Raw genomic sequence first — 25484 nt, 5'->3', positions numbered from 1 at the left:
CTTTCCCAGTCCTGTGGCCACAGCTGAGTTTTCCAAATTTGCTGGCATATTGAGTGTACCACTTTCACAGCATCATCTTTTAGGATTTGAAATAGCTTAACTGGAATTCCATCACCTCCACTAGCTTTGTTCATAGTGATGCTTTTTAAGGCCCACTTGACTTCGCATTCCAGGATGTCTGGCTCTAGGTGAGTGATCACACCATCATGGTTATGTGGGTCATTAAAATCTTTTTTGTATAGTTCTTCTGTGTATTCTTACCACCTCTTCTTAGTATCTTCTGCTTCTGTTAGAGCCATACTATTTCTGTCCTTTATTGTGCCCATCTTTGCATGAAATGTCCCCTTGGTATCTCTAACTTTCTTGAAGAGATCTCTAGTCTTTCCCATTCTGTTGTTTTCCTCTATTTCTTTGTACTGATCACTGAGGAAGGCTTTCTTATCTCTCCTTGCTGTTCTTTGAAAGTCTGCATTCAAATGGGCATATTGTTCCTTTTCTCCTTTGCCTTTAGCTTCTTGTCTTTTCTCAGCTATTTGTAAGCCCTCCTCAGACAACCATTTTGCCTTTTTGCTCTTCTTTTTCTTGGGGATGGTCTTGATCCCTGCCTCCTGTACAATGTCACAAACCTCTGTCCATAGTTCTTCAGGCACTCTATCAGATCTAATCCCTTGAATCTATTTGTCACTTCCACTGGATAATCATAAGGGATTTGATTTAGGTCATACCTGTATGGTCTAGTGCTTTCCCATACTTTCTTCAGTTTAAGTCTGAATTTGACAATAAGGAGTTCATGTTCTGAGCCACAGTCAGCTCCCAGTCTTAATTTTGCTGACTGTCTAGAGCTTCTCCATCTTTGGCTGCAAAGAATATAATAAATCAATTTTGGTATTGACCATCTGGTGATGTCCATGTTGTAGAGTCATCTCTTGTATTGTTGGAAAAGGGTGTTTGCTATGACCAGTGTGTTTTCTTGGCAAAACACCCTTAGCCTTTGCCCCACTTTATTTTGTACTCCAAGGCCAACCTTGCCTGTTACTCCAGCTATCTCATGATTTCCTACTTTTGCATTCCAGTCCCCTATGATGAAAAGGACATCTTTTTTTGGTGTTAGTTCTAGAAGGTCTTGTAGGTCATCATAGAACCGTTCAGCCTCTTCGCCATTAGTGGTTGGTGCATAGACTTGGATTACTGTGATATTAAATGGTTTGCTTTAGAAACGAACAGATCATTCTGTCAGTTTTTAAATTGCACCCAAGTACTGCATTTTGGACTTTTTTGTTGGTATGAGGGCTAGTACATTTCTTCTAATGGATTCTTGCTTCAGTAGTAGATAGTAATGGTCATCTCAATTAAATTTGCCCATTCCAGTCCATTTTAGTTTGTTGATTCCTAAGATGTCGATATTACTCTTGCCATCTCCTGTTTGACCACTTCCAGTTTACCTTGTTTCATAGATCTAATATTCCAGGTTCCTATGCAGTATTTTTCTTTACTATTTTATAGCTTATCCTATTTCCTGATGGCGAGAGATCCTTCAAATCTTATCAGCACTTTACCATTTGTCCCCAAGTTAAGCCCTTTGGGGTGAATTTTATTTTATTTTATTTTTTCGTTTATTTTTATTAGTTGGAGGCTAATTACTTTACAATATTGTAGTGGTTTTTGTCATACATTGACATGAATCAGCCATGGATTTACATGTATTCCCCATCCCGATCCCCCCTTATCAGCACTTTAAATTCAGCTTTGTGATCCTAAACTCTTAAGGTGGCTATAACCTAAATATACATAGTTTTTAACTTGTCATCAAAGAAGCATCGTAGTTCCAATGTCCCAGAAACGTTAACACCAATGAATTTTCATCAAGATATTTACCTGAGGGTAGTTTCAGAATGCCATGTAACTTATTCCTTATTGCCAGTAAAGTTAATCAAAGTAGAGCCTAGGTCTACTCACATAGTCGGTTACATAATGCCTATTTTAAAGTCAGCATTAGTTCTAGAATAAAATAGTAGCATGTGCTTCTGGATCATTTATTCCACCTAGTAAGCCAATATCACCAGATAGTTTTTAAGGAAATATTCTGGAAGCTTGCAAAAGTATTATTATGAAACAGAAAGAACAAAGGCATTGGAATATAAAATACAGAGCTCTGTAGTTTCCTTTTAAGGCAAAATCTTTTACTTTCTACGAACTTTAGTTTTCTTTTAGTAAAATTTTATTTATTAGAATTTTTTTTTTGCCACACCATGTGGCATGCAGGATCTTAGTTCCCCAACTAGGGATCATACTCACGCACCCTGCACTAGGAGCACAGACTCTTAACTACTGGACTGCCAGGGAAGTCCCTAGTTTTCTATTAGGTAAAAAGAAGAAAAGTTCAACTCTTTTTATGATAAAAAAAGATATTTTATGTAAAGAGCTCAGTTCAGGTATTGGAGACCCAATATTATAAGGTAAACCTATATTAAAGAAAGTAATAAAAAATGTTTATCTCTGCTAATGCTAATGACACCACTACCAAATACACACACACACACACACACGTATATATATATTACATATATATGTCATATATGTGCATGAAATATATATATCTCAACTTCAGAATAAAGCTTTAGATTGAGTATACATAAGATGAGGATTAAAAAAAAAAGATGAAGATTCCATACCTATCTATGTACGTAAGAGAACAGTGAATGCATTTTGCTGACTTGAGAACATACCTCATTATAGGATTGACAAAAGTGGAAAAATTAAATAAAGAGCATGCTTTACTTAGGTCTCAAGTTCCAATCTGAATAAATACTTCAGATATGGATCAAGTACAGCTTTCTCTTGGAAATGAAACAAAAGATACATTAGGGCTTTTATTTTTTGCAAGCTATATTTAGTATTCAAAACTAAGATAGGGTCACCAATAGCAAAATCATAGAATGTGAACAGTCTTCTAAAATCAGAACAGTAATTCCAGAAATCTTATTACCCTGCAATAGACTGCTGTAGGGGATCGGTAACATCAGTGTGCAAAAAAACCAAAGAAATGTTTAAAAACACATTGACATGTAGCTTGAAATGATACAACTAGCACCTGGAAATTGAAGCAGGTAATATAATTTTTCATCAGTATAAGATGTGTTGGCTGTGGAAATAGTACAACAAATGCAATTTGCTAGTAGGAAAATTTGGGTGTTTGGGGAAAACTGTATTATTATCATAAGTGCCAATTTGAGCCTTTCAAAGGGGTTTATGAACATGAAATTGTTAACATTGTGCTTATAGCATATGAGATAATGTTTAAATCAAAATGTAAAGTTTTATCAAACTTTAGGTGATCCTAAATTCTAAAACAATAACTAATACATTAAATTAAGACAATGGAAACAAGAATTTTGTCATGTGAATAATTTTCTACAATGTTGCATTATAATTAATCCTTTTAAAATTATATTACAGATTATTTCTGAATCTGTCTTATTGTAGTAGTTAAAAGCAGTGTATCAATAATATGTTATTCACCACCTGAAGTAAGAGATTATAGTATGGAAATTGTTAATAATAATCTATTATAGTTGTGTGGCACTGCACAGTTTTTTAAGCATTTTTAATTTATTCATGTCATGGTGAGAAAGGACAAGTACCTCTCCCTGGTTTATGCAAGAGTACTTATTCTGTGCTCAAGATTACCCAGTGAATGACAGTAACTCTGGATGAGCCTTATGTTTTCTCACTCCTGTTCCTCATTACTCTTTCTCTCTTATTCTGTCCTATATTTATTTCAAAATAGTTATAATTGCAAATATTTATAAAAATCCACAGGCTAAATGAATTTAATCATATTGGTTTACCTGATTTCTGTATACTTATGTAACATTTGTATTTTACAAGTGGTTTTAAGAAACTTGATAAAATCACATTAACTTGACATGAACATACATATATGATATTAAACTAAACAGTTAAGTTTTATATCCACCATGGGAAAATTTAGTAATTCTGTACTAATATCTTAAATTATTTGATTCTACTTAAATACTTTCCACCTGGATATTTAGTTTATTATCTTAAATTGTTATAATTTTTTCTACAGGAAAAAATTAAGAGAATACAACAAATCAGAATGGAAAAAGAGCTTCGAGCCCAGCAAATTCTAGAGGTAGAATTCTTAAATGTGATATGATTAAAGTAAATATAGTCACATATTTTAAAGTCTGAAAAATTGAAAATCTTACCTGTGTAGTCTCTCATTCTTACAGTATGTCCATCAGAAATTCTTTTCAAGCATGATGCATACAGTAAGACCTTATTTAGCAAACTCATCTTATCCTAATAACCCGGGAAATAAGACAAAAGGAAAAACTTCTGAACAACCAGTATAGGTGTCATAAAGTTCATGGCTCAAAGTCGTGTTCTTTACTTCTAGAAAAGTCATTAGGACTAATAGATATTTATTTTTAATTTAGAAATAAAACATTGAAAAAGTGAAAGTAAATTTTAAATATAGGAATAGTTTAACTAGCTGGTTTTTATGGTTTCTAATACGCCTTGCTTCCCTGGAAGCTGATGGAATAGGACTAGAGGACATATATTGGAATCAGTAAGGTAATAGCCACAAGATAGCAGGGGAAAATACAGAAAAACTCCAACCAGCATATATAGGAATTCAAAAGCCTAACAAGATTGTCTGTAATCTTTTAGTTGACTAGCAAGCAGTTTTCAACACATTATTATTAATAACTGAAAGGCATTACTCTGTTGAACTGTACAGTATAATAACTGGTGTTCAGAATAATTGCCCCAAGTCATCAAGAAAAAGTCAAATTATATTTAGTATGCTGTGTCTAAATAGTATATATCTCAATTATTTCCATCCAAAATCGTGAAAATAAATAAATATTCAGGGTTGAACATTGGTGTAGCCTCCCAGCTGGGCTTCCCTTTTGGCTTATCCTCATGCAGTGCGGGAGACCTGGGTTGGATCCCTGGGTTGGGAAGATCTCCTGGAGGAGGGCATGGCAACCCACTCCAGTGTTCTTGCCTGGAGAATCCTCATGGACAGAGCCTGGTGGGCTACAGTCCGTGAGGTCGCAAAGAATCAGACACAATTGAGCGGCTGATCACAGCACAACCTCCCAGCTATTCAGGAAACTATTGCTGTATAGATGATTTATTCCCCGAGGGTGTCAAATAGATGAAGCTTTCTTTTGTATGATTTTTCCTTCTGGAAATATATACATATTTCCTAACCCATTTTAAATAAATTTTTAAAAATCCAAATAAAAGTACTAATATCTTAGAGTAAATTAATAACTACTGAATAATTATGAAACTACTAGATAGTTAATGACTGTAGGATTATGAAGCTCAGATTTGGCATCATGGTCTTGATATTCCAAATGTACTTCAAGAAAGATTATAAGTTTCCATTCTGTCTTTCTTGAAAACCTTGAATTTAATCACAATAAACAGCTAGAGAAAAATAGCTTATATTTACTGTTTAAAATCTACCCCATCTTCCTAATTTTTTACAGTGATCATGTTTTACTTTTAAAAATCAGAAAAAAGCAAATATTATATAAAAAACTTTTTTTCTGTGATTGTTTTAATGTAAAATAAACAATTATTTCAGACTTTCAGTAGAATTGAAAAAATCAAGAAAAGCTGACCTTCTTAAAAATTTTAAGAATTTTTTACATCTTAATGCTAATCTTTACATTAGAAATAAAAATTAGTTTGTAAATATAATATTAACTGTGAGAAAATCTGTAATTGTCTACATGTATGTCACGTGTTGTTTTCTATCTTGTGAGTCATGTAGCTCCATGTTCAAGTCATAGATTATTTTCAGGTTGCAGTGGTACCGTTGTATGACTTTGAGACCTGTTTTCCATGCACAGGCAAAAAAGAAAAAGAAGGAAGAAGCAGCAAATGCCAAATTATTGGAGGCCGAGAAACGAATAAAGGTTAGTTTAGATGAGAATCTGTTTTCATTTTTTAAGAATAAAAATTATATGGTATTATATTAGTATCAATTATCACCGACTCAATGGACATGAGTTTGGGTAAACTCTGGGAGTTGGTGATGGACAGGGAGGCCTGGCATGCTGTGGTTCCTGAGGTCGCAAAGAGTAGGACACGATTGAGCGACTGAACTGAACTGATACTAGTATCAGTTATATTAAAAACAGCCCTCCTCAAAATGACTAGCTGAAAAAAATGTTGAGCACAGATAAAACGTGCATAATGTGTGTTTTTAGTGTATATATATTTTTATATATTATTATACAGGTTCTGTTTGATACTTTGAGCTCTTTAAATAGCAGATATCAAATCAGAAATATATACTATCACATAATACGTGTATATAGTTTTAATGGATAAGATCTCCCCAGAGCTATTTATGTTCCAAATTCAGTTCTCTCCTTAGATTATAATTTTCTCTTTGTTAATGTCTAGCAACTGTTTTTAGCTATTAAAAAGTGAAAAGCCTGCCAAAACCAAAACTTAGCTTTATCAGCTATAACTTACCAATACTAAAATTAGCCATTGCTATTTACTGTAACTTCATATGTTGTTTGGAAATGTTTTGGTTTTGATTTTCTGGCATGAAGCATGAAAGAAGTTGGACCCTCATGCCCATTCTAACCACTGCCCCCCGCCCCTGCATATACACATTCCATCTCTTATCTTCCACTTTTTCTGATAATTGTTTACTGAAATTGAGCATCCAGGTGGGCCTAACAGTTCAAGAAATAGCCACTACTATTACATCCTATTACACGATGGTGTGATCACTCACCCAGAGCCAAACATCCTGGAATGTGAAGTCAAGTCAGCCTTAGGAAGCATCACTAAAACAAAGCTAATGGAGGTGATGGAATTCCAGTCAGGCTATTTCAAATCCTAAAAGATGATGCTGTGAAAGTGGTACACTCAATATGCCAGCAAATTTGGAAAACTCAGCTGTGGCCACAGGACGGGAAAAGATCAGTTTTCATTCCAGTCCCTAAGAAAGGCAATGCCAAGAATGCTCAAACTACCGCACAATTGTACTCATCTCACACGCTAGTAAAGTAATGCTCAAAATTCTCCAAGCAAGGCTTCAACAATATGTGAACCGTGAACTTCCAGATGTTCAAGCCGGTTTTAGAGAAGGCAGAGGAACCAGAGATCAAATTGCCAATATCTGCTGGATCATAGAAAAAGCCAGAGTTTCAGTAAAACATCTACTTCTGCTTTATTGACAATGCCAAAACCTATGTGGATCACAACAAACTATAGAAAATTCATCAAGAGATGGGAATACCAGACCACCTGACCTGCCTCTTGAGAAATCTGTATGCAGGTCAGGAAGGAACAGTTAGAACTGGACACAGAACAACAGACTGGTTCCATAGGAAAAGAAATACATCAAGTCTGTATGTTGTCACCCTGCTTATTTAACTTATATGCAGAGTATATCATGAGAAACACCAGGCTGGATGAAGCACAAGCTGGAATCAAGATTGCTGGGAGAAATATCAATAACCTCAGACATGCAGATGACACCACCCACATGGCAGAAAGCAAAAAAAAAACAAACCTTAAAAGCCTCTTGATGAAAGTGAAAGAGGAGAGAGAAAAAGTTGGCTTAAAATTCAACATTCAGAAAACTAAGATCATGGCATCCAGTCCCATCACTTCGTGGCAAACAGATGGGGAAACAGTGGAAACAGTGGCATATTTTATTTTCTTGGGCTCCAAAATCACTGCAGATGGTGACTGCAGCCATGAAATTAAAAGACACTTACTCCTTCGAAGGAAAGTTATGACCAACCTAGACAGCATATTAAAAAGCAGAGACATTACTTTGCCAACAAAGGTCCATCTAGTCAAGGCTATGGTTTTTCCAGTAGTCATGTATGGATGTGAGGGTTGAACTATAAAGAGAGCTGAGTGCTGAAGGACTGATGCTTTTGAACTGTGATGTTGAAGAAGACTCTTGAGAGTCCCTTGGACTGCAAGGAGATCCAGCCAGTCCATCCTAAAGGAGATCAGTCCTGAGTGTTCATTGGAAGGACTGATGTTGAAGCTAAAATTCCATTACTTTGGCCACCTGATACGAAGACCTGACTCATTTGAAAAGACCATGATTCTGGGAAAGATTGAAGGCAGGAGAAGAACAGGACGACAGAGGATGAGATGATTGGATGGCATTACTGACTCAGTGGACATAGGTTTGGGTAAACTCCGGGCATTGGTGATGGACAGGAAGGCCTGGCGTGCTGCGGTTAATGGGGTCTCAAAGAGTCAGACACGACTGAGAGACTGAACTGAACTGAACTGATTACATCTTATAAAGCTAGGGAACCAGTTGTCACCTTTTCTACATAGACTCTCTTACTTTGTTCTTTAGGTTCCTCCTCCTTTTCATAACTTCCCTTTATATTAATTTCATTCATATTTTAACTTTATGAAATACTCAAGTAGTGAGATTCACAGAATTACGTGCATTAAGCTCCACCCTTTTGAAATAATGCCCTCAATTGTAGGTGGACATAAAAATCTCAAATTTATCCCTTTGTCTCTTGTCACTCTCATTCCTGTACAGTGTGTAGAAATGACATAGATCCTGTTAATCATTGAGATTTTAGGAATTTATATTCAGTGTGGAGAGAGTTTTAATCAGCTAGACATGAAGGTTGCTTATTATGTTTTTTTTTTAAAGTGCCATTTGTATGAGATATACTCTGTCCATCTAGCTAGTCAGTTCTGTGAACATGCCATTGAAGTGTGCTGTTAAGTCAGATGTTTGCTCTTATCATATAGTTTTTATACATTAGGTAACCATATGAAGTTGCCACTTTATAAGTAAAAAAAATATTGGATATTTGAAATTTCATGTGGTTCAACCTAATAGAAGACTGTAGAATCTCAGAAAAGGAGCTTTTAATACTTGTAGCATGTTCTAAATTTTTTCTAAAAATCATATATTAAAAGTTTCTTATTTTTAAGGAAAAAGAAATGAGAAGACAGCAAGCTGTTCTTCTAAAGCATCAGGTCTGTATACACACAGTTATACAAATTTTGAAATGTACATTTTATAATTTTTCTTAAATCTATTTTTTGAAAAATCTTCAAAATTTTTTCTTAAAAATTTCCAATGTAATTCCTGCTTAAATTCCTTGCTTTGGTATTGGTGTCTTTTGGGGGGTTAAAAATTGGTTTCATGACTCTGTGATTTCTGTTTCATAATGTTGTGCCAACTCTTTCTACCAGGAGTTGGAGAGGCATAGACTAGATATGGTATGGGTATGTTTATTTTTGTACATCTAACACCGCATTGTGATTTGGTTGTGATATGGTTGTCATAGCAATGCATAAAGTGTAGCACTGGCTGCTGTCATATTACATACTGCTGCATGGCTTACAGCACAGTGCATTGCATACATCTGCTGTCTGTCTAGAAAAGAAACATGGGATGTGTCCAAGATTGGTAATTGAGTCATGCAAGCCTTAAAGAGGCTGCTGTCTAAAAGTTTACATTACTGATGTCACAGTGAACGTTTGATCACTATACAATTAGATACAATTATGACCCATATTCTCCCATCATTCTAGATGCAAAACTGCCATTGAATACAATGGGAATTTTGGGTTAGTTTGATGAGAGAATATGAAATATATTCTGGTTTTATGGACAAATTTTAGAAATTTTTAGAAATATCCCTTTGCGTGAACCACATATATTTAAACAAAAAGAACTGTTTCAACATTACACCTATGTGATTTTTTTTTTTTTAATAAAAGGAGACTATCAAAGTAAGCTAGTGCTTACTTTATTTTCATACTGTGCCTTTTAGATTTAACTTGTGAGCCCATGGTGCAGCTTTAGTGGCTTTCAATACTGCATCAAGGGACAGACATCAGTAAACAGGAATATCTCATTTCATTGATGGTGTTATATGAACCATGACTAGTTTAAATTGGTATAAAAACTTTAAAAAAAAACTTTCTAATTTGTCGGTGGATTATTGGATTTACAAAATGATAGTGTATTTGAATAAAAGTAATTCTAAAACCGTGAAGTAAAAATGATTTTAAAGCAATTTCTGCCTGATCTAAATAAAAATTTAAGAATACAACCTTTAGTTTAATTGGCTATAGTACATATTTGTGGTTTTTCTAATAGCAGATGTAAGGTAACTGACCTGTTCCAGCCAACCATTATGCTTTTTGTTCTGCCAGCTTTTGAAGGAGCATCACAACTGACCATAAGTAAATCTTGTATGCTTCTGTTTACACTGTCTCCATGTTCATTGCTTTACCTTTTTGCTTTTGATTGTTCTTGTATTTGCTTTCTAAACCTGAACTAAAACATGCACAGACTGGCCATTCTTGTCTTATATTTAGTATTTACTGTGACTTGTCTATAAATGCTAAACATGCTATACAGAGTTTTTCGTTTTGTTTTGTTTTTCCATTTGAAGATCAAACTATTAACTATGATTTAGTTATATTCCTAATTTTATCTGGCTTAATAGGAACGAGAGAGAAGGCGACAACATATGATGCTTATGAAAGCTATGGAAGCTCGTAAAAAGGCAGAAGTAAGTGTATATTTCTAGAAAAATATTATCTTGCCATAAATTAATATTTTTCTTAAATGTTGACTCTTCTAAATATAATTGTTTTGGAGTATGGGTTTGTCATGGTTTACTGATTTTCATAAGCAAACCAAAGGTTAGAGATAGTAACTAAGTGTTAGAACATAAAAGAATGTAGGAAGGATTCCAATGTATGAGTTAATTTTCTTGGCTGAGATTTTAATTACCTTTTTTAAATACAGTGAATGGCATTCATTTGGATCAAAGTAGGGGGAGCCTGGTGGGCTGCCGTCTATGGGGTTGCACAGAGTCGGACATGACTGAAGCAACTTAGCAGCAGCAGTAGCTGCAACTATTTCTCAGAGAAGGAAATGGCTACCCACTCCAATATTCTTGCCTGGAAAATCCCGTGGACAGAGGAGCCTGGTGGGCTGCTGTCCATGAGGTCGCACAGAGTTGGACATGACTGAAGCAACTTAGCATGCATGCATGCGTTGGAGAAGGAAATGGCAACCCACTCCAGTATTCTTGCCTGGAGAATCCCAGGGACAGAGGAGCCTGGTGGGCTGCCATCTATGGGGTCGCACAGAGTTGGACATGACTGAAGTGACTTAGCAGCAGCAGCTATTTCTTACTGTGACCAGAGTTTCACAAAATTTATGTTACACATGCCTGGACAAGTTCTATATGTCCTCATACAAACATCAGTCAGTCATGGACTTTTGCCCTCAAAATTATTCTTTAACATTCTATGTGTAAAATTAGGCCTGGGTACTATCCTTGAAATAAGACTTGTACCATATAATTCAGAACAAGAAAATTATTGAAATGTCAAAATGAGCTTATATGGATTTTAAAAGAAATCAGTTAAAGGTTAAAAAATGTTACAAAGGAATGCATTATAACAGTTGAATAGAGGAATGGCCGTAATAGCCAGGCTTCCCAGTTGGCTCAGTGGTAAAGAATCCACCTGCAGGAAAGGCAGGTTCCATCCCTGGGTCAGGAAGATCCCCTGGAAAAGGAAATGGCAACCCAGTCCAGTATTCCTGCCTGGAAAATCCCATTGCAGAGGAGCCTAGTGGGCTACAGTCCATGAGGTCACAAAAGAGTTAGACACAACTTAGTGACTAAACAACATTATAACCAGGGCTTTGAAGTAACAGAGACTCAGATACACATGGCTAAGTCTAAACCAACTTGCTTTAGCTCTTCACGTTCTTTCTTTTTTAAAATTGATATAATGATTCTTGTATCTCCTATGATTATAAGATTATCAACTGGGATAAGCATTTAATAAATAATAATTAATGAAAATCAGACAGTTTGGTCTAGAAGTTGAGAGCCCTATATTCCAGATTTTGCATCTCAGCTCTGACTTAAACTATATATTTTTGATATAAAGACACAGTATATGTATTGTTTAGGAACTTGGACATTGTAACCAATGATCGGGATTTGAATTCTTGTTTCAATACATTCCAGCTATATGACCTTGGGCAAGTTATTTAACCTCTCTGTGATTCAATTTTTTTTTTGTCTTTAAAATGGAGATGACATTACTTCCTATTTCATCAGGTTTATAGTTATGATTAAATGGGTGTGTGTCTAGATGAGTGTAAGTGTAAAGTTCTTGGAACAGTGCCTGGTACCACATAGTGCCTACTTATTACAATAAGTTACTTATTACTATATAGGTGGTTTTTTCCTTACATGTTAATTATCCAGGGCCACTGACACTCTCTACATCTAACATCATAACATGGATTTATAACTATAATCTCTGAAAAATGATAGACAGTGAAAGAGAGAGGTAATGGATTCCAGGAATGGGCATGAAATGTGAACTCTGTTGCCTTCTGAACGCAATGGTGTGAAGAGTGGGGAAGGGGATTAATTAAAATCCTGAGAGCTCAACCTAATTTTCTCCTATCTGAAGAGATGGGAACTAAAAGAGTAACTCAGGGAAAAGGCCTGGAAAATTCCTCAAGAGACAAATTCTTCCCTGGCAAGTATTCTTTTCACCAGAAGGACTAAGAAAAATTAGGGCTTGTCATTCTGATTTTTCCTGTTGGAGAAGAAAGGTTAAAGAAAGGCAGAGCATTATCTCCAGATATATGGGATTTAGTACAAGAGGACATCCAAGAGAATAGTAAAGATAAGATCATCCAAGTGGAAAAAAAAAAAATCATCCAAGGGAAACAATGCTCAGGTTAAGAGACACCCAGAAGACCCAAAAGTCTTGGTTTCCCATATTTACTTCTGTACCTGAGAAGAGAGTAAAGAAAGCTGCTGAAGAGAGGTGAGTAAGACCTGCATTGAGTAGAAGGTAGCAGCCACAGGATCAATGAAGACAGTTAAGATGAAATCTTCTAAGAATCCCTCAAGAACCAAGAGCACTTTTCATGGGAAAAGAATATTCCCTTGACTAGATAGAGTGAAATCAGGTAGAGTGCTTCCAATAAAACTTGGAAAGGGATATGAAGAACCAGGTACAGCTCTCCCTCTTCTAGCTACCTTCATTCTCAGAAAAAATAAATATTCATAGCATACAAAATGACTCACTCTTCAATTTAAAGTACAACGAATATAAAAACAATTATCAGATAAAGTGAGAAGTACCTAAAGAAAGATTAAACCACCTGTATTGGAGCAATACAAGTTCTTGATTGGGCTGCCCATATCAAGCATGAGTAACTGGAAAAGAAATGTCAAGAAAACCATGCCAAAATATTAAACCAAAAACTATGTGTGTGTGTGTGCACATGTACATATATATATAAAGTAATAGCTTAAAACATAATAACCTAAAGGAACTTGCTTTCTCTGCTTTCATTCTTGCTTTTCTCAGTTCTCGCTATGCATTCTCCACAGAGCAACCTAAGTGATCTTTTCAGAATATAAAACAGATTATATCTTAACATGATCCAGTGGCTTCTTATTATAGTTGTAATAAAGTCCACCATACAGTTTGTACCTGATATAGTATATTCCATCCATTTTTACCTTTTTATTATTCCTAAACAAAGGATCTTTCCTATTTGATGTTCTTCCACCAAATATTCAAGTGGTTCTTATTTACTCTTCAGTCACAGATCAAATTTTAACTTATCAGAGAGGCCTTCCCAGAAGACTTAATTTTGCCTTTTCTTACACTTAACCTCTAGAACTCCATCCCATTATTTTATTTATTTTATGCTTGTTTATAGTTTATCTTCTCCCAGATTGTAAGATCTATGAGGACAGGAATCTTGTGTACCATTGTATCATAAGTGTTGTGATTAGAGCCAGCTATATAGTGGTGCTTAGAAAATTGTCGTTGAATAAATGAATGAGTTTAAATGAAAGTGACAGTTAAAGTACTAAGAAAACAAGTTGAGGATGAAACAAAATCATTAAAGAAAGAGTGTATTATGTGTTTCTGTCTATATAATTTTCTTTATGTAATAAAAAATTATTTTATTCTCAGTGATTTTTTAAGAGTATACACTTAAGGAATTATTATTTAAAATAATACAATAACATGTCATCAATAATCCTGTATCAGAATGTTTGAGAGAATCCCACAGGTAAAACTTCTTAAGATGTTATTATTCTCTGATTACTATGAACAGGTGAACAGGATGAGGTAATTTTACCATTTTACGAGTTATTCAGATTTTTTTGGCCACACCATGCGGCATTCAGGATCCTTGTTCCCAGACTGGGAACTGAATCCTCACCCCCTGCACTGGGAGCACAGAGTTTGAACCACTGAACTACCATGGAAGTCCTCAGTTATTCAGATTTTAAATTGTATTCCACGTACTTTGGCCACCTCATGCGAAGAGTTGACTCATTGGAAAAGACCCTGATACTGGGAGGGATTGGGGGCAGGAGGAAAAGGGGGCGACAGAGGATGAGATGGCTGGATGGCATCACCGACTCGATGGGCATGAGTTTGAGTAAACTCCGGGAGTTTGTGATGGACAGGGAGGCCTGGCATGCTGCGATTCATGGGGTCGCAAGGAGTTGGACACGACTTGAGTGACTGAACTGAACTGAATGATACCTATAGATTTTAGTAATCAACTAAGTATTTTAAAAAATTTATTAAAATACTATTATGTACACAGCATTAAATTAGATACTGCAGGAAAAGCGAAAAATGTTAAGGATACTTTTTATCATATCAGAGAGATAAAAACTTTACAGTATAAGCAGTGACTAGGTGTATGTTTCTACTGATAATCCAGACTTTCACCGTATCTTTTATATAAACTTACCCCTTGGTGAATATTAACAAATTATTACTAAATGTACTTATTCATTTCTTCATTATTACTTACCATTCCCAAGGTGTGACTGGTGTCATGCCAATAATGGGCATATCTTGGCTTAATATTCTGTGTCTTATTACCTCCTAATAGCTCAATTGCATTTTTTCTTTTACTAACTGTTAAAAGAACAAATTTTACTGTAAGTTAAAGCCATATAATACTTAGGCAGGGCCAACTCAAAATTCTGAAATTACCTAGTGTAACCTTTAATTCTAAACTTTAATACTTTTAGAAGTTAATTATTAAGTTGTAAAGAAAAAATCAGATGTTATAGGTAATCTTTAAAAAATTGAGGTTAAAAAGCTAATTGCTTTCACCTTGTTAATCAGAAATCTCCTATAACATCTGAATTTTTTCCAAGAAACTCCTCATAGTGATCAAAGTAAAAATGTAACACAAGCACCATTTTCATGTTTCGTTGTGTACACTGATATTTTTTCATTTAGTATTAATATATTTTTCACTAAAAATATCCAAAATTTATTAGTCCCCTAGCTTAGAAATGTAATTTCTATAGTTTTTCCTTTAACCTATAATTAATAAGAATATACAGACATATAAATTACCTTATTTGTTTTTCTTATATTAATTTTAATATATTATCATACTTTGTAAATATTTTTATAACATATAATAAGAAAGAATAATTTTTAGCCTTGTGAAGGTTTATATGCTAATGTAACTCAAGTCTTATGAAATATATGTACTTTAATTATTACTGATCATTGGAAACTCAAGTTGGTTTCAGCAGAGTGACAAAGTAGCTCAAAATCTATTGTTTTCACTTATAAAAACTTCAAGCTATGTCAATCACAAATTTATGAACACTTTACTCATATTATCTGAATAATCACCAGAGCAATCTTAAGAGTCTTTTGTATATCTCCCCAAGGATCAATAAACTCAAAAGGTAGTTAAACATGCATCTATTACAGAATAACTATGTCAGCACTTTAGGCAACAAAGCCATAAAACAGAAGAGAGTAGTTCAGGTTTCAGAAGTCATCTAATAATTTGAATGCAGAAAAAATGTATACCCCCTCAAGTCACGAGAATATTTTTATAATCCTATATTTATACTAATCAATTACTTAGTGAAAAATAAAGTAGAATTGCCCATGTACATACTTTTGTTTACACAAACCCATTTTTCTGTTGATGTGTGTACTTATATGACATACTTCTGTATTGTATTTTATATAATTACTTAATTTCAATTTTAAAATTCAGTTACCTTTATTTTTTTTTTCCAGCAGAACAAGATTTATTTCTCTTATAACCAAATTCTTATAGAACCACGTAAGACAGTTCATACAGAGATCATGATTTAGGAAGGTCTTCCTCAGTCTGAATCTTCTAGATCAGCAGAGACTAAAGTATAGCCTCTCAAGACCATATCTCTCTGTCACAGGCAATAGGATCTGTCCTGTTAGATTTGATTGTACTTTTTCTTTTTTCCAGGTCCATCTTTTTTTTTTTTTTTTTTTTTTTTTTGCTGCATTAGGTGTTAGTTGTGACACGTGGGTTCTTCCTTGTGTCATGTGGAATCTTCCCTTGTGCCACTCGGCCTCTCTAGTTGTGTGGCATAGGCTCAGCAGATGTGGCACACAGGCTTATTTGCCCACTGGCATGTGGGATTTCAGTTCCTGGACCAGGGATTGACCCACATCCTCTGCATTGCAAGGCAGATTCTTTACCACTAGGCTACCAGGGAAGTCCCCTCAGGTACATCTTAAATTTCAAAAATTTAGAAACTATTATCCTTCAGCATTGATTTTTGTCTCTTTCCACACAGTCAAAGGCTTTGGCATAGTCAATAAAGCAGAAATAGATGTATTTCTGAAACTCTTGCTTTTTCGATGATCCAGTAGATGTTGGCAATTTGATCTCTGGTTCCCCTGCTTTTTCTAAAACCAGCTTCAACATCTGGAAGTTCACGGTTCACATATTGCTGAAGCCTAGCTTGGAGAATTTTGAGCATTACTTTACTAGGGTGTGAGATGAGTGCAATGTACGGTAGTTTGCGCATTCTGTGGCATTGAGTTTCTTTGGGATTGGAAGCCTTTGACTGTGTGGATCACAATAAACTGTGGAAAATTCTGAAGGAGATGGGAATACCAGGCCACCTGACCTGCCTCTTGAGAAACCTGTATACAGGTCAGGAAGCAACAGTTAGAACTGGACATGGAACAACAGACTGGTTCCATAGGAAAAGAAATACATCAAGTCTGTATATTGTCACCCTGCTTATTTAACTTATATGCAGAGTACATCATGAGAAACGCTGGGCTGGAGGAAACACAAGCTGGAATCAAGATTGCCAGGAGAAATATCAATAACCTCGGACATGCAGATGACACCACTCTTATGGTAGAAAGCGAAAAAAAACTTAAAAGCCTCTTGATGAAAGTGAAAGAGGAGAGAGAAAAAGTTGGCTTAAAGCTCAATATTCAGAAAACTAAGATCACGGCATCCGGTCCCATCACTTCATGGCAAATAGATGGGGAAACAGTGTAAACAGTGGCTGACTTTATTTTTTGGGGCACCAAAATCACTGCAGATGGTGACTGCAGCCATGAAATTTAAAAGACGCTTACTCCTTGGAAGGATAGTTACGACCAACCTAGACAGCATATTAAAAAGCAGATGTTACTTTGTCAACAAAGGTCTGTCTAGTCAAGGCTATGATTTTTCCAATAGTCATGTATGGATGTGATAGTGGACTATAAAGAAAGCTGAGTGCCGAAGGATTTATGCTTTTGAACTGTGGTGTTGGATAGAGAAGACTCTTGAGAGTCCCTTGGACTGCAAGGAGATCCAGCCAGTCCATCCTCAAGGAGATCAGTCCTGAGTGTTCATTGGAAGGACTGATGTTGAAGCTGAAACTCCAATACTTTGGGCACTTGATGTGAAGAACTGACTCATTTGAAAAGACCCTGAGGACAGGAGGAGAAGGGGACAACAGAGGATGAGATGGTTGGTTGGCATCACTGACTCAATGGACATGGGTTTGGGTAGACTCAGGCAGTTGGTGATGGACAGGGAGGCCTGGCGTGCTGCGGTTCATTGGGTCGCAAAGAGTCAGACATGACTGAGCAACTGTACTGAACTGAACTGAATCATCTCGCACCTTGGGAACACCAAGAAAAGAACTACAAGCTGTGATAAACTACAAGCTCTTTCTTGTAGGAGATCATAATATAACAGCCTCATGGTTACTTTGTTATATTACCAAGAAGTTGAAAAGCAAAGTTTCTTTCAGTGTACCCATTTCTTAAGTTTGACTAAAAGTCTGTGATTTATTTTTTTATTTTATTTTTATTTTTATTGGAGGCTAATTACTTTACAATATCATGGTGGTCTTTGACATACATTCACATTAATCAGCCATAGGTGTACATGTGTTCCCCATCCTGACCCTCCCTCCCACCTCCCTCCCCATCCCATCTTTCAGCCTCATCCCAGTGCACCAGCCCTGAGCACCCTGTCTCATGCATTGAACCTGGACTGGCGATCTATTTCACATATGATGATATACATGTTTCAATGCTATCTCTCAAATCATCCTGCCCTCACCTTTTCCCACAGAGTCCAACAGTCTGTTCTTTACTTCTGTGTCTCTTTTGCTGTCTCGCATATAGGGTCATCATTACCATCTTTCTAAATTCCATATATATGTAACATACTGTATTGGTGTTTTTCTTTCTGACTTATTTCACTCTGTAAATAGGCTCCAGTTTCATCCACCTCATTAGAACTGATTCAAATGCATTCTTTTTAATAGATGAATAATATTACATTGTGTATATGTACCACAGCTTTCTTATCCATTTGTCTGCCGATGGACATCTAGGTTGCTTCCATGTCCTGGCTATTGTAAACAGTGCTGTGATGAACATTGGGGTACACGTGTCTCTTTCATTTCTGGTTTCCTCAATGTGTATGCCCAGGACTGGGATTGCTGGGTCATATGGCAGTTCTATTTCCAGCTTTTTAAAATCTCCACACTGTTCTCCATAGTGGCTGTACTAGTTTGCATTCCCACCAACAGTGTAAGAGGGTTCCTTTTTCTCTGCACCCTCTCCAGCATTTATTGTTTGTAGACTTTTTGATAGCAGCCATTCTGACTGGCATGAGATGGTACCTCATTGTGGTTTTGATTTGCATTTCTCTGATAATGAGTGATGATGTGCATCTTTTCATGTGTTTGTTAGCCATCTGTATGTCTTCTTTGGAGCAATGTCTGTTTAGTTCTTTGGCTCATTTTTTAATTGGGTCACTTATTTTTCTGGAATTGAGCTGCAGGAGCTGCTTGTATATTTTTGAGATTAATTCTTTGTCAATTGCTTCATTTCCTATTATTTTCTCCCATTCTGAAGGCTCTTTTCACCTTGCTTATAGTTTCCTTTGTGGTGCAAAAGCTTTTAAGTTTAATTAGGTCCCATTTATTTCTTTTTGCTTTTATTTCCATTTCTCTGGGAGGTGGGTCAAGAGGATCCTGCTGTGATTTATGTCAGAGAGGGTTTGCCTATGTTTTCCTCTAGGAGTTTTATGGGGTTTGGTCTTACATTTAGATCTTTAATCCATTTTGAGTTTATTTTTGTGTATGATGTTAGGAAGTGTTCTGGTTTCATTCCTTTACAAGTGGTTGACCAGTTTTGCCAGCACCACTTGTTAAAAGAGATTGTCTTTTCTCCATTGTATATTCTTGCGTCCTTTGTCAAAGATAAGGTGTCCATAGGTGCATGGACTTATCTCTGGGCTATTTTGTTCCATTGATCTGTGTTTCTGTCTTTGTTCCAGTACCATACTGTCTTGATGACTGTAGCTTTGTAGTATAGCCTGAAGTTAGGCAGGTTGATTCCTCTAGTTCCATTCTTCTTTCTCAAGATTGCTTTGGCTATTTGAGGTTTTTTGTAATTCCAAACAAGTTGTGAAATTATTTTTTCTAATTGTCTGAAAAATACCATTGGTAGCTTGATAGGGATTGCATTGAATCTATAGATTGTTTTGGGTAGTATACTCATTTTCACTATACTGATTCTTCCAATCCAGAACATGATATATTTCTCCACCTATCTGTGTCCTCTTTGATTCCTTTCATCAGTGTTTTATAGTTTTCTATATCTAGGTCTATTGTTTCTTTAGGTAGATTTATTCCTAAGTATTTTATTCTTTTCATTGCAATGGTGCATGGAGTTGTTTCCTTAATTTCTATTTCTATTTTCTCATTGTTAGTGTATGGGAATGCAAGGGATTTCTATGTGTTAATTTTATACCCTGAAACTTTACTGTATTCATTGATTTGCTCTAGTAATTTTCTGGTGGAGTCTTTAGGGTTTTCTATGTAGAGGATCATGTCATCTGCAAACAGTGAAAGTTTTACTTCTTCTTTTCCAGTCTGTATTCCTTTTCTTTCTTTTTCTGCTCTGATTGCTGTGGCCAAAACTTCCAAAACTATGTTAAATAGTAGTGGTGAGAGTGGGCATCCTTGTCTTGTTCCTGACTTTAGGGGAAATGCTTTCAGTTTTTCACCATTGAGGATAATGTTTTCTGTGGGTTTATCATATATGGCTTTTATTATGTTGAGGTATATTCCTTCTGTGCCTGCTTTCTGGAGGGTTTTTATTATAAATGGATGTTGGATTTTGTCAAAGGCTTTCTCTGCATCTATTGAGATAATCATACGGTTTTATCTTTTAATTTGTTAATGTGGTGTATCACATTGATTGATTTGTGAATAGTGAAGAATCCTTGCATCCCTGGGATAAAGCCCACTTGGTCATGATGTATGATCTTTTTAATATGTTTTTGGATTCTGTTTGCTAGAATTTTGTTAAGGATTTTTGCATCTATCTTCATCATTGATATTGGCCTGTAGTTTTCTTTTTTTGTGGCATCTTTGTATGGTTTTGGTATTAGGGTGATGGTGGCCTCATAGAATGAGTTTGGAAAAAAAAATAAGAATGAGTTTGGAAGTTTGCCTTCCTCTGAAATTTTCTGGAAGAGTTTGAGTAGGATAGGTGTTAGCTCTTCTCTAAATTTTTGGTAGAATTCAGCTGTGAAGCCATCTGGTCCTGGGCTTTTGTTTGTTGGAAGATTTCTGATTATGATTTCGATTTCTGTTCTTGTGATGGGTCTGTTAAGATTTTCTATTTCTTCCTGGTTCAGTTTTGGAAAGTTATACTTTTCTAAGAATTTGTCCTTTTCTTCCAAGTTGTCCATTTTATTGGCATATAGTTGTTGGTAGTAGTCTCATATGATCCTTTGTATTTCTGTGTTGTCTGCTGTGATCTCTCCATTTTCATTTCTAATTTTATTGATTTGATTCTTCTCCTTTTTTTCTTGATGAATCTGGCTAATGGTTTGTCTATTTTATTTATCTTCTTAAAGAACCAGCTTTTAGCTTTATTGATTTTTGCTATGATCTCTTTTGTTTCTTTTGCATTTATTTCTGCCCTCATTTTGTGATTTCTTTCCTTCTACCCTCTTCCAACAATACAAGAGAAGACTCTATACATAGACATCACCAGATGGTCAACACCAAAATCAGACTGATTATATTCTTTGCAGCCAAAGATGGAGAAGCTCTATACAGTCAGCAAAAACAAGACCGGAACCTGACTGTGGCTCAGATCATGAACTCCTTATTGCCGAATTCAGACTTAAACTGAAGAAGGTAGGGATAGCCACTACACCATTCAGGTATGACCTAAATCAAATCCCTTATGAATATACAGTGGAAGTGAGAAATAGATTTAAGGGACTAGATCTGATAGACAGAGAGCCTGATGGGACTATGGACGGAGGTTCGTGACATTGTACAGGAGACAGGGATCAAGACCATCTCCATGGAAAAGAAATGCAAAAAGGCAAAATGGTTGTCTGAGGAGGCCTTACAAATAGCTGTGAAACGAAGAGAAGCTAAAAGCAAAGGAGAAAAGGAAAGATATTCCCATTTGAATGCAGAGTTCCAAAGAATATCCAGAAGAGATAAGAAAGCCTTCCTCAGTGATCAATGCAAAGAAATAGAGGAAAACAACAGAATAGGAAAGACTAGAGATCTCTTCAAGAAAATTAGAGATACCAAGGGAACATTTCATGCAAAAATGGGCTCAATAAAGGACAGAAATGGTTTGGACCTAACAGAAGCAGAAGATATTAAGAAGAGGTGGCAAGAATACACAGAAGAATTATACAAAAAAGATCTTTAAGACCCGGATAATCACCATGGTGTGATCACTCACCTAGAGCCAGATATCCTGGAATGTGAAGTCAAGTGGGCCTTAAAAAGCATCACTATGAACAAAGCTAGTGGATGTGATGGAATTCCAGTTAAGCTATTTCAAATCCTGAAAGATGATGCTGTGAAAGTGCTGCACTCAATATACCAGCAAATTTGGAAAACTCAGCTGTGGCCAAAGGACTGGAAAAGGTCCGTTTTCATTCCAATCCCTAAGAAAGCCAATCCCAAAGAATGCTCAAACTACCGCACAATTGCACTCATCTCACACGCTAGTAAAGTAATGCTCAAAATTCTCCAAGCCAGGCTTCAGCAATACGTGAACCGAGAACTTCCAGATGTTCAAGCTGGTTTTAGAGAAGGCAGAGGAACCAAAGATCAAATTGCCAGTATCTACTGGATCATCGAAAAAGCAAGAGATTTCCAGAAAAACATCTATTTCTGCTTTATTGACTACGCCAAAGCCTTCGACTGTGTGGATCACAATAAACTGTGGGAAATTCTGAAGGAGATGGGAATACCAGACCACCTGACCTGCCTCTTGAGAAACCTGTATGCAGGTCAGGAATCAACAGTTAGAACTGGACATGGGACAAGAGACTGGTTCCAAATAGGAAAAGGAGTACGACAAGGCTGTATATTGTCACCCTGCTTATTTAACTTACATGCAGAATACATCATGAGAAATGCTGGGCTGGATGAAGCACAAGCTGGAATCAAGATTGCCAGGAGAAAGATCAATAACCTCAGATATGCAGATGACACCAGCCTTATGGCAGAAATAAGAGGAACTAAAAAGCCTCTTTATGAAAGTGAAAGAGGAGAGTGAACAAGTTGGCTTAAAGCTTAACATTCAGAAAACTAAGATCATGGCATCTGGTCCCATCACCTCATGGGAAATAGATGGGGAAACAGTGGAAACAGTGTCAGACTGTATTTTTTTGGGCTCCAAAATCACTGCAGATGGTGACTGCAGCCATGAAATTAAAACACGCTTACTCCTTGGAAGGAAAGTTATAACCAACCTAGCTAGCATATTAAAAAGCAGAGACATTAATTTGCCAACAAAGGTCCATCTGGTCAAGGCTATGGTTTTTCCAGTGGTCATGTATGGATGTGAGAGTTGGACTGAAGAAAGCTGAGCACCAAAAAATTGATGCTTTTGAACTGTGGTGTTGGAGAAGACTTTTGAGAGTCCCTTGGACTGCAAGGAGATCCAACCAGTCCATCCTGAAGGAGATCAGTCCTGGGTGTTCATTGGAAGGACCGATGCTGAAGCTGAAACTCCAATACTTTGGCCACCTCATGCAAAGTGTTGAGTCATTGGAAAAGACCTTGATGCTGGGAGGGATTGGGGGCAGGAGGAGAAGGGAACGACAGAGGATGAGCTGGCTGGATGGCATCACCGACTCGATGGGCATGAGATTGAGTAAACTCCAGGAATTTGTGATGGACAGGGAGGCCTGGCGTGCTGCTATTCATGGGGTCGCAAAGAGTCGGACACGACTGAGTGACTGAACTGAACTGAACTTCCTTTTACTAACCCTGAGGTTCTTCATTTTTCCTTTTCTAGTTGCTTTAGGTGTAGAGTTAGGTTATTTATTTGATTTCTCTCCTGTTTCTTGAGGTAGGCTTGTATTGCTATGAACCTTCCCCTTAGCACTGCTTTTACTGAGTGATAGTTGCTCAGTCATGCCTGACTCTTTGCAACCACATGGACTGTAGCCTGCCAGACTCCTCTGTTCTTGGAATTCTCCAGGCAAGATTACTGAGTGGGTTGCCATTTTACTGAATCCCATAGGTTTTGGGTTGTTGTGTTTTAATTTTCATTTGTTTCTATGCATATTTTGATTTCTTTTTGATTTCTTCTATGACTTGTTGGTTATTCAGAAGTGTGTTGTTTAGCCTCCATATGTTCGTATTTTTCATAGTTTTTTTCCCTGTAGTTGACATCTAATCTTACCACATTGTGATCAGAAAAGATGCTTGAGATGATTACAATTTTTTTTTAATTTACCAAGGCTAGATTTATGGCCTAGGATGTGATCTATCCTGGAGAAGTTTCCGTGTGCACTTGAGAAAAAGGAGAAAGTCATTATTTTAGGGTGAAACGTGCTACAGATATTAATTAGGTCTAACTGGTCCACTGTATCATTTAAAGTTTTTGTTTCCTTGTTAATTTTCTGTTTAGTTGATCTATCCATAGGTGTGAGTGGGGTATTAAAGTCTCCCACTATTATTGTGTTATTGTTAATTTCCCCTTTCATATTTGTTAGCGTTTGCCTTACATATTTCTTTGCTCTTATGTTGGGTGCATATATATTTATAATTGTTATATCTTCTTCTTGGATTGATCCTTTGATCATTATGTAATGTCCTTCTTTGTCTCTTTTCATGGCCTTTATTTCAAAGTCTATTTTATTTGCTATGAGTATTGCTACTCCTGCTTTCTTTTGATCTCCATTTACATGAAATATCTTTTTCCAGCCCTTCACTTTCAGTCTGTATGTGTCCCTAGGTTTGATGTGGGTCTCTTGTAGACAGCATATGGGTCTTGTTTTTTCATCCATTCAGCCAGTCTTTGTCTTTTGGTTGGGGCATTCAACCCATTTACATTTAAGGTAATTATTGATAAGTATGATCCCACTGCCATTTACTTTGTTGTTTTGGGTTTGAGTTTATAAACCTTTTCTGTGTTTCCTGTCTAGAGAAGATCCTTTAGCATTTGTTGGAGAGCTGGTTTGGTGGTGCTGAATTCTCTGAGCTTTTGCTTGTCTGTAAAGCTTATATTTCTCCTTCATATTTGAATGAGATCCTTGCTGGGTACAGTAATCTGGGTTGTAGGTTTTTCTCTTTCATCACTTTAAGTATGTCCTGCCATTCCCTTCTGGCTTGAAGAGTTTCTATTGAAAGATCAGCTGTTATCCTTATGGGGATCCCCTTGTGGGTTAATTGTTGTTTTTCTCATGCTGCTTTTAATATTTGTTCTTCGTGTTTGATCTTCGTTAATTTGATTAATATGTATCTTGGGGTGTTTCACCTTGGGTTTATCCTGTTTGGGACTCTCTGGATTTCTTGGACTTGAGTGGCTATTTCCTTCCCCATTTGAGGGAAGTTTTCAACTATCATCTCCTCAAGTATTTTCTCATGGCCTTTCTTTTTGTCTTCTTCTTCTGGGACTCCTATGATTCGAATGTTGAGGCGTTTTACATTGTCCCAGAGGTCTCTGAGGTTGTCCTCATTTCTTTCAATTCTTTTTTTTTTCTTCCTCTCTGCTTCATTTATTTCCACCACTTAATCTTCCACTTCACTTATCTTATCTTCTGCCTCAGTTATTCT

At 36.3% G+C, this 25484-nt stretch overlaps 1 protein-coding gene across 16 annotated transcripts in view; it reads left to right on the top strand.

Moving 5' to 3' along the window:
* The window catches only part of BAZ2B (bromodomain adjacent to zinc finger domain 2B), a 399660-nt gene that overhangs the window by 314815 nt on the left and 59361 nt on the right, over nt 1-25484 (top strand). For 8 of the 16 annotated variants that reach the window (XM_043488288.1, XM_043488299.1, XM_043488292.1 and 5 more), the window contains 5 exons: nt 4091-4156; nt 5898-5963; nt 8995-9039; nt 9259-9291; nt 10524-10589. In XM_043488288.1, the coding sequence (XP_043344223.1) occupies nt 4091-4156; nt 5898-5963; nt 8995-9039; nt 9259-9291; nt 10524-10589 (276 nt within the window). The remainder of the gene's footprint in view (nt 1-4090; nt 4157-5897; nt 5964-8994; nt 9040-9258; nt 9292-10523; nt 10590-25484) is intronic. The other 8 variants (XM_043488300.1, XM_043488301.1, XM_043488297.1 and 5 more) reach the window with 2 other exon arrangements.

The sequence above is a fragment of the Cervus canadensis genome, chromosome 15, assembly GCF_019320065.1.
Source record: "Cervus canadensis isolate Bull #8, Minnesota chromosome 15, ASM1932006v1, whole genome shotgun sequence".
Taxonomy (NCBI): Eukaryota; Metazoa; Chordata; class Mammalia; order Artiodactyla; family Cervidae; genus Cervus; species Cervus canadensis.
This window is presented reverse-complemented; position numbering and strand designations above follow the sequence as displayed.